The sequence below is a fragment of the Protopterus annectens genome, chromosome 6.part0 (assembly GCF_019279795.1).
Source record: "Protopterus annectens isolate FY-2018-M chromosome 6.part0, PAN1.0, whole genome shotgun sequence".
NCBI classification, from domain to species: Eukaryota; Metazoa; Chordata; order Ceratodontiformes; family Protopteridae; genus Protopterus; species Protopterus annectens.
In genome coordinates, this window is record NC_056737.1 from 1,832,889,601 (window position 1) to 1,832,903,106 (window position 13,506).

General features: G+C 37.3%; 1 protein-coding gene across 1 annotated transcript in view; it reads right to left on the minus strand.

The window, feature by feature from the left end:
* LOC122804029 (ankyrin and armadillo repeat-containing protein-like) overlaps positions 1–13,506 on the minus strand; it is a 138,743-nt gene that overhangs the window by 56,444 nt on the left and 68,793 nt on the right. The window contains exon 4 of the mRNA XM_044073707.1: positions 2,294–2,340. Within this exon, the coding sequence (XP_043929642.1) occupies positions 2,294–2,340 (47 nt within the window). The remainder of the gene's footprint in view (positions 1–2,293; positions 2,341–13,506) is intronic.

Sequence of the window (13,506 nt, forward strand, 5' to 3'; positions counted from 1 at the left end):
AAAATATATAGGCACAGGATGCTGGTTTGCACGTTTATGAACAATCTACACTTATATTTTTGGAGGATCACAATTTATAGTCATATCCAGTAAGCCACCTTCTGTGGAATGTCCAAAGGTGCAAACCAAATATTTGCATGCATCCTGACCTTTAACCCCTGATGCCAATGTGTGCAACTCATCACCCCCATTAACCACACATCAGTCAGCAATTTGATTCCAAGATGTTTCAGTAGGTTCATTTTCATTAAACACTTTAAAAGTTTTTCATTGGACAATTCTCCTTCTACAAGCTGAATAACATGAACAATGCCATCATCAACACCCTGCAGATTCACCACCATATTTCTACATTCTTCTCTGTGGTCACCCTCTGAAAAAAACTAGGACAAGTTTTGTGCTGTACTGGCCAAATTTCCCCAAGTGATATAAATACCATCTTTGGTCTCCCCTGAAAAGAGGCTAGTAGCCCAGTGGCACTAATCTAGTCAACAAAGTATAAATTAATAAAAATATTTTCTTTTGCACTCAGACTGTTGACAGGTTAACTATGTATGGTTTTAAAGCCTTCAAAGCTCCTGTATGGTGCTAATTACTTTCTCTTGGGATTTAGTCATTGAATAAGTAAAATCAATGAAAGCACTTTTTTTAATTTATAATGCGACTGTTAAATTAATGGTCAATACCTATACTTTGTCATAATTTGCCAACAAAAATATGTAAGATCTTCTTCAGTTGCATTTAAACAAAAGTTTAAGAATGTACAGATATCTATCTATATCATAGGTTCATAGGTTCATAGGTAGGTACTAGGCTATCTGCCCTAGGGCCTATACAAGCCGAGCCAAAAAGGTGCCCTGGCTTTCGCCACCCAAGAAAATTATTTTCCTATGTCCCTGTCGAGCAGAGCCACAGAGGTGATCCCAGGGGTGAATTTCCTATTTCCCATCCAATCATTAAGATTTTTTTGAAGAGTGCTAATGAGGAGCTTTGTTTGATATACATAGGTAGTTTGCTCCAGAGTATGGGAAATCTCTGGGACAGGAATCTATCCCTCCAGCATGTTCTGTTTATTGTGGTGACAAGGTTTAGGTCTGTAGAGCGTATAGCTCAGAGGGAATGAGATTTCTTTAAGTGGAGCATGTCCAACAGCTCTGGGTTTGACATAGCTTTGTATGTTAGGCAGAGATCGCCTCTGAGTAGGTGATATGTGACGGAGTAAAGCTGGAGTTTTTTGACCGGTCTGTATAGGGCATCTATTTGAGGCTGGTAATCATCTTTGTGGGGTATTTCTGCAGCCTTTCCAGTTGTTGTAGATGTCTTGTGAGGTACATATCAAAAGGGGTGTTGTACTCTATAATAGGTCTAATGAGTGACGAGTAGAGGGGAACAATGACCTCTTTTTTCCTGGATGAAAAACCTTTTGTGATGAGGTGTGCCACATAGAAAGATTTCCTGACTACTGTGGTGATCTGATTATCAAAGGAGAGACTACTGTCCACCTGTGTCCCAAGGTCTCTTATCACACTTTCAGTGTTAAGTAGACTACCACCTATGTGGTAGCTCATGGGTATAGTTTTTTCCAAAGAGGATGACAATGCACTTTTTGGCATTGAGCTTGAGGCCATTGCTTTGACACCAGGCATCTGTCTCAGTGAGGCCCTTTTGTAGGATGTCCACATCTTTAGGAGTTTCAGTTATGGCTCCTAGTTTGCAGTCATCTGCAAACTTTATTAACCAAAGATGTTCTGTGTTAGCCTATACTTCAGAAAAGTAGATACCAAACAGGAGAGGACCCAGGACTGAACCCTGTGGTACTCCACATGTCACTGTTCTGAAGCTGGATTTGGAGTCTGCTACTTTCACAGTGTGGGTTCTGTCAGTGAGCCAGTTGGCAACCCATCTTGTGACATAGGGATTTATACCTAGTTTAGTGAGTTTATCTATAATTCCAGAGTGTGGAAAGGTGTCAAAAGCCTTGGCAAGATCTAGATAGGCTGTGTGAACCATCTTACCCTCTTTCTCTCTCTCTCTCTCTCTCTCTATATATATATATATATATATATATATATATATATATATACATATATATACGTTATATTATATTATATTATTTTATATTATATTATATTATATTATATTATATATATAAATATGTATCAAGAGAATACTGCAATTACCACAAAGTTACATCCATATGATCATCAGAGTCCTAACTCCTTGATAACTTTAAATTTTTAGTTCAGTATATTATTGGGAGACCATAAAATAAAGTAATAATTGAAAACATTACCTTTTCTTTGTTGAGGAATCACTGGTGGACCTCCGTTTATTACCAAGCTGATGAGGGAGAGACAGAGAGAGAGAAAGACTGAGTTACTAAAAAAAGGAAAGATGACAAAAATAAAGAGAAACACTTACAGATAAAGTAGCAACCATTCCTCTGACCATCTTTTTTTTAACATGCTTTATATTCAATTATTGTTGCATAGGTTTATAACTGTATTAATTTGCTTCACATTTAATTATATTTTATATATATTACAGAATTGGATAAGGAGAGACCCTCAGTGTCCTGCCTCTGTATAGCAAAGACTAGAGACGTCTGTAAGGGCAAAATAAAAACAAAACAACATATCTAGGGTTCTCATAACGACTGTGACTTTGCAGTTGTGCATGTCAGAATCAGGGATACTGGATACTCCTCCCTCTTCATGATGCACATAGATACTGACCTTGTGCAAAGTACACAGGTTTACAAATTATTTGCAGTAAAAGATCCTTCCTTCACTGACGATGGAAATTAAATAGGCAGAAAATGATTACTGGACTCAAATATCACCTTACATTATGCTGTCAGTACAGAGGCTTCATCATCTCTTTGCCTAAGAGAAAGTGTGTGAGAAACACAGCTATTTTGCAAGGGATGGGGTACACCATTCCTCAGAAGGGGTTAAGGTATTTAATAGACTCTCCTCCCCAGTTCCTTTTTAGGCCAGGCCAAAACGGTGGACATTTCAAGCTAAACTTTGCAGACAACAATAAGGTGAAAGTGAGACTCTTGAATGGCTACAGTTTAAATAAAAAATTAAGCTGCCTAGAAGCTTACTTTGTGTTGTGGGAATCAGGGTATTTTGTCTTTACAGACAGGTGATTCAAAGACCTGCCTTCCACAAATACCTGGTTACAACTCTTTCCATTTGCTTTGATACAGTGACTCCCTCCAAAGAAGTCAGTTATCTATTTTCATAAATAAAGTCTTTCAAAAAGTAAGGTTGTAGATATAAATTGTTGGCATGTAATTCTCTATATTCACGTGTAATAATCTGCATAAATTACAGTTTTGTGATGTATTATCACATCCTGTCACCTCAAGCAAGACTGGTTCCTTGTTACACTTATAATCTTCATAATGGAAAACATTTTTATGCTCACTGACTTAAATTATTCCTTCTTTGATTGGAAAAATATATTTCAGACAATAATTAAATGAAAAACCTTCTAGACTTTACATATATTATCAGTTTTGAACAGATGGTAGAAACATCAAAGGGAAGAAACATACTGGATATCATCCTGGCAAACATCCCTGTCAGCTGTGCTAAGCTAATCATCACCCCACTTCCTCTTCTCTCTCACCACAGTGCCACAATGTCCCTCATTTACAACAAATCAAAACTAATTAAAATCATATTTTAGAATTTTTCAGATGACAGCTATGGTGCCTTGAGCACCATACCTTGAATGATGTGTCTGACCACATACTAGGTCTCTCCTCTCACTCCATAGGTGAATTGTTCATGACCCTGTCATCATCATCAACTCCCTTTTCACATTTATCTAGTTGGAACTGGGGTGTCATATGAACTGTTGCCACCTATCTTTGATTCAGTGTCAATTTCCTACATTATTCAATCATCATGTCTGATTGTCACAGGTCTTTTCTCATGCAATCTATCCATCTATTGGCTGAATATCTTTCTTTCCTTTTGCTTCTTCCTGTCTCTTTCAAATCATCTTCATCAGATCATTTTTGCTTTCCTATACAGGTGACCAAACCACCATAATCTGTTCACCTTGACCTTCTCAACAACTGGGGCTACCATGGCTTACACTAATGTCACAATTCCTTCATCTGTCCTACAGTATGTATCCTACCACTCATCTCAGGCACTTCTCCTCTAGCACCTCAAGCTCTACAAATGCTCTGTTTCACTGTCCAGGTTTCTGTGCCATACAAAGGTACTGGTCACACCACTGTTTTGTACATATTACTTTTCAACATATTTGGTATTCTTCTGTCACTCTGTGCCAGCAGGATACAGCACCTCTGGTTCTAGCTTTTTACTTCCTGATTCATACTTTCTCTATTCTCAACCAGCCCACCTGGATACCTGAAGCTGTTAACCTGTTCCACTATTTTCTCCTGATTTCCTTCATTAGCTGTCATGACAACTGTCTTGTTTGTACTCCGTTTCATCCAATGTGCCTTCAGTTTTGCATTGAATTCAACTATCATTTGCTGAAGTTCCTGCTCAGAGTAGCATGACATTGTCTGCACTCAGCAGGTTTGTTGATGCGTCCCCTCTGACCTGTTTGCTAATGTAGTCCACCACCGGTATGAACAGCAAAGGGCTCAGATGTGAACCCTGATTCACACCTGCTCTCACTGCGAGCCCATCTGTAAGTCAGAAGACGATTCACACTTGTTTCATTGGGTCCTTGCACATAGCCGGCACCAAGTCTATCAGTGCTTCCAGGACTGTGAACCATTGCAGGACAGCCTAAATTAGCTTTCATGTCACCTTGTCATAAGCTTTCTCTAAGTCTAGGAATGCCCAATTGGATGCTTCTCCTGTCCTGCTTCTTATCCACTATTTGTCTGACTGCAAATATTGGGTCATCCGAATCCAAACTGCTCATCTCCAATAATGCTTTCTACTATTCTGTGTATTCAATTATCAGTCAACCTCTCCAACACTTTCATGTAGAGTGAGAAAGTTGTGAATGTTCCCCTTTGCACAAGAATGATTATTTTTCAGTCAGCTGGGAAATACCTTTCTTACCATACTGCAATGCGTAGCCTCAGATGCCATTTCTCTACTAACTCTCTCAAAATCTTGAACATACCGGGTCTATATTACACTGTTGAACATTTTCATGTTCGAACATCATATGGTCGACACCATATGATCGAACATGTAAATGTTCGAACATTTCAACTGAGATCTCTGTACAGTGCAGAAATGGAAGTTTTCCATTGTCTGCATTGTAGTGCAATCTCAAAGTTGGTATATTTAAAGAGTGTGGGGTGTGGGGGCGCAGCCTCCCACATGAGGCGTGCAGGGGGGCTTGTCCCCTTCTTAACCTTCCAGGTAGTTTTTTTTTTTTTTTTTTATTATTTTCGAACTTTTAAGAGTTTGAACATATGGTGTCGACCATACGGTGTTCGAACTTTTAACAGTTCGATAATCTAATATAGACCCAAACATACCTGCTGTGACTTCATCTGAACATGCAGATTTCTCTGACTTCATTTTCCCTCTGCAACACTTCAAACAACTTATTTGTCAGTGTCAGTAGCTCAGTAGGTAGCACACGCATCTTTGTTGATGGAAGATTAAAATTCTGTGGGTTCTAATCTCACACCAAGTGCTTGGATTCATTTTCTAGTACTGACACTGCAGTGCAGCATAAGGATGTGAGGAAGCTGCATTCCTGAATGGGCTGTCCTTTGGATGAGTTATTAAAGCAAAATTCCAACTGCCTGACTTGGTAGTAGCTCAAGTGGATGTACAAGATCATATGGCACTTATAAAACATAGTATGGGAACTTCTCTGGAGCCATGGCACAATTTTACCTAGTCAGTAAGAATACCACCTCAGGTCTCCCCTGAAAAAAAGGCCATAGACCTAGTGTGACTAACACAGTCAACAAAACATAAACAAAACAAAATAAATAAACTACATGGACATATGAATACCCACAAGACATGCACAAGGAATGTAGGGGTCCAAATGGAGAGATAAGTCAGCAAGCAAAGGAGAGTAGTATTGCTGGAATTGAATTCATTCTCAAGTTCTCAAGTCTTGGTAAGTACCTTCACGAGGTGGACCCTGTTTTTCACAAAATCTCACTAAGATGACTGATATATAGACTGTATTTTATATAGCACATATCATGGACAGAAGTAGGTTAAAAAATGAAACGTAGCTGTGTGCACAAACCCCAAGATAAAAAAGTGTGGCACACTGGTGCCAGGACTGGAAAAAATGACAGTGTAGAATCCTCAAAACATGGAAACATTCCTACAATGGGGCAAGGCCAAGCCCAGGGGGAGGATACCCCCCTCCCCATTGTAGAAGGAAGTAGTAGTAGTAGTAGTAGTAGTAGTCCAAAAAAAATCAAAAACTGATAGGCCAAAAAAGAGCCATAAAGATGATAGTGGGGACTATTGAGGATAAGAAAGAAATTATGTATTGTTACTAGTATTCAAGAAGCCCAGAATTTCCAGACAGAAGATATACAAAAAGATTAAGAGAGAAATTAGAGGGAAAAAAAATTATTCCGAAAGAAAAATTGTCAGAGCCTTCAAATAAAGTGTTGTGTTCATTAATACAACCAGTTTATGAAAAATGTTATATAGAACAAGAAACCTTGGGCTGTTAGAAAAAAGAAGTGACCGAGAAAGTGCAAAAATATAAAGAACAAAATCTAGAGACTTTTGAAAGGTATACAAAAGAAATATGTACATGGGAAAGAAAGAGAGATATGATATGGTGAGAGAAAGCCAGATTAATCAATACAAAAAGGCAGCCCCAAAAATATTCAAAGAGAAATTCAGGTAAAGGCATCCAGATATGGAAAAGTTCACAATACAAAAAGTAAGATCACAAAGAGTAAACACAAAACAGAAGATTGGTAAAGTAGAAGTAAAAAAAGAAGTTGAAGTTATGGAATACCTGCAAGGTGAAGAATCTGGTGTAGAAAGTCTAACACAGGTTATATCACAGCATGATGAAAAAATCAAGTCCCCCAAGTAAGGAGAAACAGGAGGAGCAGGAGACATCTGAGGAAGAAATATGGACATGGAAAAGAAAAGGAGATTTAATATGGTGCAATATGTATGCAAAGGAGAAAGAAAAATTAATCAATACAAAAAGAGCAGCACCAAAGATATTTGAAGAGAAATACAGGCAAAGGCATCCATACATGGAAAATTTTACAATACAAAAAATGAGAAAACAAAGAGGAAAAGTAGAAAAGAGGATTAGTAATGGAAAAATTAAAGAAATAGAAACTGAGGTTGTAGATTATCTGTGAAGTGAAGGATTTAGTGTAGAAGATCTAACTCTGATAACGTCACAGCAGTAGAAAATAATGGATTTCCAGATTAAGGAGAAACCAGTGGAGCAGAAAACATCTGATCAGTTGCCACATGAAGATACTTTGGAGCCTTCCATGGGAAATCAGTACAAGCATTCAGTTGGAGTTGTACAGCAATGGAAGGAACAAGAAACTGTGGCAACTCTGACACAGTCAGTGTTGTAGAGTGATAGGCCAGTGAGTTCCCATATGAAAGAACAATGGATGACACAGGATGAAACTGAAGATAATTTGGCACAGGAAGATGCTCTGGACCTTTCTGTATAATGCCTGCAGGAAATGCAGAACAAAGAATGTGCCCTCGGTGAAGAAGAAAATGATCTGAGAGAAGAGTTGCTTGATTCAATAGAGATGGACAGACATATTAAGATCAATGAAAGAAATAGACTATAGAAAATCAATAAAACCTAAAAAGTTAAAAGTTTGATAAAACAAATGAACACAGTAATTAGGTCTGTTTATAGAAATTCATGAGATGGAACAGAAGTAAATAAGATTTATTACTGTGCGGCTAAATTAATAACAGATAGTCTTACCACAAATACACAGAGTAGTAAGGGAAAGGAAGGGGAGAAATCAAATGCTATCATGGAGGTATTGAACAAAGAAAATTATAAAGCAATTAAGACAATAAACTAAAAATATCAAGCACAGGCAGAAAACTTAGAAGATATGCAGATATATATAGGAAAAAAAGTAAAAAAAAAATTTATTGATGACCCCCCAAAATGTTTTATAGAGAACTAAAGATGATAAATGGACAGAAAAAGTAAAAGAAAGAATAAGATGTTTAAAGGTATGGGATATGAAATCTCCTAACAGGAAAATAATATCTTTACCTGAAGAGTTAGCCATGAACAGACACCAGCCTGGTTAGGAACAGGAAAAACAATACTATTTAGGAGCGAACCTACAAGCTATCCTAACAACTATAGATCAGTAACTTACCTTCTGATGAAGTATAAGCTATACACTGGAATTGATGCCTACAGAGTTTATGGTCATTTAGAAGACAACTCAATCATGGCAATAGAACAAAAGGGTAACAGAAGAGGTCATATGCAACAAAGGATCATTTGTTGTTAAAGTTATAATGGCATGAATAGACTACAAAAAGCATTAGACAGTATCCCACATTCATGGATAGAAGGGTGCTTAAAAATGTATAATACACACCCTACATTACAGTGGCCATGAAATGGTGGCAAACCATTTTGCAGTTAAGCCATGATAAAGGACAAATTATTATTCCAGGGCTAAAAATTCAAAGGTGGATATTCCAGGGTGGCTCTTTGTCACTTCTGCTCGTTTGTCTTGCCCTTAACCCATTAAGTTGTCTACTTAACAGATTTGGTCATGGCTACAACTTGGCTCCCAGAAAACAACAAAGTGTAAAGACTTCTAATCTTTTTTTTTTTTTTTTGTAGATGAGTTAGAACTGTATAGTTCATCAGATGAGGAACTGAAAGCACAACCGCAAGTGGTCAAAACTTTTTCAGATGCTATAAGAATGTCATTTGGTCTTAATAAATGTGCAGAAGCAACCTTTAAAGCAGGAAAGCTGCAGCACCAAAAAAACATCAGCTTGGGACAGGAATAGGATATAAAAGAACTTGAGCAAGAGGGAGTGTATAAATATTTGGGAACTGATGAGTGATTGACTGGCCCCAACAAGTGTTGGATTGATTGGAGAGGAAAACAAGAAGGATCCTTCATACTCATCAAATGATTTATAAAAATCAGTGCATACCAAGACTATATATTCCCTGTTCTGCAGGATGTATAAGCCTCCTCGAAATTGATTAAATGTATAGATCTTCAGTATTGTATAAATATCTGCTGACCTCAAAAGACCCAAATGTAGTGAAAGTTTTGAAACATGAGGAGAATAAGTATAAGATGACATCCCTGTTTAGTTTAGCAGAACCATATCAGTGTCAAGTGGGAATGGAAATCAAACAAGAAGCGGATAAAAATCAGGCAACAACTGAATGTGCCAAAAAAACAAAAGAAAGAATATAAGGTGAAGGATCAGATGAGAAGGCAAGAAATGCGGAAAATACATAAATACAGTTGCAAGTATAAAACACTCTTGGACCAACCTTCTGTTGATCAGGATCAAACACAGGAATGGCTAACAAGAGGTGAATTTAAACGAAAAGATGAAAGGTTAACATCTGGGTCACAAGATAGTGGACTACATACACGTTGGTTTACAAAGTCCATTGAACATGTGGGAGAAACAGACAAATATAGGTTTTATAAAACAAATTGGAAACAGTGGCACATCTTGTTGTTTGGTGAGATGTACTAATAACAGAAGGACTCTATTCTGAAAGCCATAATAATGTGGCAAGACTGTTGCACTGCGGATTGTACAGACATTATAATACTGAAATAGCTGTAAAACACTGGAAACATGAGGCACAGAGCATTATAGAAACTGATGACATTTATGTCACATGAGATAACCCATTACCAAGAGTTCAAAAAATAGATGCAAGAAAACCAGTTATAGTAGTCCTTGTTTTTAAGTGAAGTATTCAGGAGACACACCAGGAATACTATCTGGTAGATGGAATTAGAAAAAAATTCCGAATGTTCTCCTCAAAACCTGGTCTTTAAAGGTGATCTCTTACGCAAGTGAGAACTTCCTGACAGTTTGAAAAAGACTCTACAAAGATAAGCAAGGGTTCTCAATAAGAAAAAAATGTGACAGCCCTGTAGTCTGCCATGGGTTGTCACTGGAGCTAGATACTTTGTGAATACCCTTGGACTAGTGGCTAACCTAAAAAATAATGCAGACAACTGAAAGTGTAGTCCAGACACAGAAGAATCTTAAGAAACATTTGCAATCTGTGGCTGCTGGAATGTGTTGATAACCATCCTTTTCATCCAGAATCTCTCTCTCACACACACACACACACACACACACACACACACACACACACACACACACACACACACACACACACACACACACACACACACACACACACACAGTTAACAGGTTGTGAAAGCACATCATTTTAAATATGGAACTTTCACAAAATGGTTGAGAAAGGAAAGATGTAAGACTGATCTCGATGATACTTCTTTCTTTGGTATCAGACACAGCCTTGAATAAAAACATTTCCCTGAGAGAGACAGAGAGAGGTTATATTACTCCTTGATACAGCAGATGCTGAATGACAGGGGAAATAAAGAAGTTTGATCTGACAGATGAGGAGTAATATCCTAAAATAGAGGTAGGGACCCCCACCACCATCTGTACCTCTGACGGATAACTCTAAGAACCCATTCATCTTATCATTAGCAGTTGCCTAAGACAGAAATTGAAAACCAGATTTTGAAGAAATAAAGGGTGACCTGGTTGTGGGGGAAGATCCATTTTACATACAGTCTTTCCAACTTGAACTGTCCTTCTTTCTGGAAGGGTTTTGCCATTAGGTTTTGAATGTCTGTTTGCCTGATGTTTGCTGAAACTGCTTATTTTGCTTTTTATAAAAGGATCCTGAATTAGGTATGAAACTTTATTTTAATAAACTTGGAGAAGGAAGTCTGAAAAACCTGTCACCCCTTGAATTAGTTTCATCACATATTTACAGGACATCAGCAGGAGATGATTCAAATACAACATCCTTATCAAGGGGAGAATTCAAAGTTTCAGCTTTTGCATCTTCAAACAACTTTTGAGAATGTAACCATGCAAATGTTCTAACAGACCCAATAGCCGCTGCACTGACTGAGGTATCAGTTGAATCATAAGAACACTTCAACGAATGTTTGGCTACTTCAGAAACAGAAGCAATAAGAGCATTTAGGTAAGATTTACCCTTAGATGAAGAGAAAGTGACATTTATATTCTTCATATTCTCAGAAGAAACAAGCAAAAACATTAACATGTGAGCTTTACAATTAAGAATTCTAATAATAAGAGTGGCAGAAGAATACACTATTTCCCAAATCAATCAAAAGCTTTCCAATCTGTGTCAGAGGTAGAGGGATTAGTATTTACAAAAAACTTTGTTGTAGAAAGATTTGTAAAGGAAATCCAATGCAGGGTCAGATTTTGGATTAGAATATTTTAAGTACCTGTTAGATTGAGGAACATCATACAGTCTTGCCTTCTTAGGGGGCTGCCTGTAACATACACCGTCCAGCATGTTACAGGCTGTCATAAAAACATTTTCTAAAGCTGGTAGTACAGGAGAAATAGCAGTAGCTAAGGGAATTCCAATTAAACATATTATAATGGGCCAGATTCAATAAAGCCTACACTAAGTGTACACAATATGTATGTAATAAAATTCTTATCACATTGTTTGTGCTTTCTAGTCACTCAGAAAGATTACATTAATGTACGTGTATTCTATACTTTGTGGTAACCTTTATGAATCCCTGTCAAGATTTAAAGCTGCAAGAAAATCAGTAGGAAAACTAAAATTAGGAGGAAGAAAGAGGGAGTTATATCTGTGTTTTCTGTTCACTCAGAACAGCGTACACTTAGTGTAGGTTTTATTGAATCTGGCCCAATGTTTTTTTTTCAAAGAAAATGGAATATTATTTTGTTCTCTCTGAAAATATTGATTACTTCTAGAAATGCAGAAGAGGAAAATTATTCCTGGGAAATCAGAAGAAATACTCTCTGCAGAATGAGAATCGGTTGTCTGAGTTGAAATAATTGAATTTGTTCCCTTCAATTGTGTTTTCCGTTCATTATACTCAGAATCTTCAGAAACAGAAGAATTTCTTTTTCTCCTACCTGCATAACTGGAATGTGAAGGGTTAAGAGTCTCAACTAAGCCTTGAGCTAAGCCCAATGAATCTTCCCTATCTAGGTTAACAGAGAAAGGGGAAGATAAATATTTAACTTTCTGCTGCTTTTTACCAGGAATATCCAGAGAAGGAGTCTGACTTATGTCAGGGACATCACCCTGGGAAACGTGAATCTTAGTCTGAACAGGCAGAGAAGTATTCCATGCTCATTCCTCTAAGACTGACAAAAGTGGTTCTCCTATGCCCATAGGAGTACTCCAACAAAGCCCCAGAGGATGTGTCTAACCCTCAGCCCATGGTGGCTCAAGGCTAGAGAAAGTCTTTATCTTCTCTGTATCTCATCACCTTCTTAAAAGAGACTTATGTCTGACATACAGGCCATTAAAGGGCCCCTTGCTATTTGAAACTATTTACTTAAAGTCCTGCCCCTCAGGAGACCTGAACAAAAAATTAACATAAACCATAGCATGAAAAGTGACAATTTTGTATGTCAAAGACCCCCTTGACAACAGAATAAATTTTCCCGCTCAATAAAACTTATCCCATCAATCCATATCATCAAGAAGCAGCTGGATGGGTACACGGACACTCATACGTTTCAACAACACTGGATCCAGGGCATCAAGTTCCTTGACAGTCATTAACCACTCAGCATGTTTGCAAGCATTATGCATCTACAGCCGCCTGAATACCTAGCCTTGGTTGTGCTCTTCATTATCATGAGATAGCCGTAGAGCGGAAATCTATGCACCTATTCATGTCATATAGAAAATACACCATACTCTGAACAATAGCACATCAACAATTAGGGCAATAAAAAAATTAAATTTCTCCAAACAGTAATTGAAGTACATTTTAAACATCCAATAATAAAAAATACTATTAATGAAGTATAAAAATATTTAGTCTGAATATGCACTCAGTAGCAATTTTGGCCTTGAACATATTTCTTACTGTGTGTGGGTGTGTATGTGTGCCCAAAATGAATTTCTTATCAGATATACATATTTAACAACTGACCCCTATATATCATTTGTTCATTTGGTTCTGTTATTATAATTTTATTTTTCAGTATTTATTTGTCCATGGTATTTTTCAGACTACTATTTTTCTAGGAGTGCAGACTAGCATTAATATATTTATTTTTAGGAGTGGACTGCGTTATGTAGGGATTCCCTGTTTAATATTTTTTAATTTAAAGTTTTAGTATTTTTTGGTATAATAGAGCTAGGCAGCTACTCAGGTACATTACCTGTCTGTTACATGTTTTTTTCATGTCAATATATCAATCTTGACATCTACACTTTCTGAGATAAGTTTTACTCTTCCTAGATTTGCAG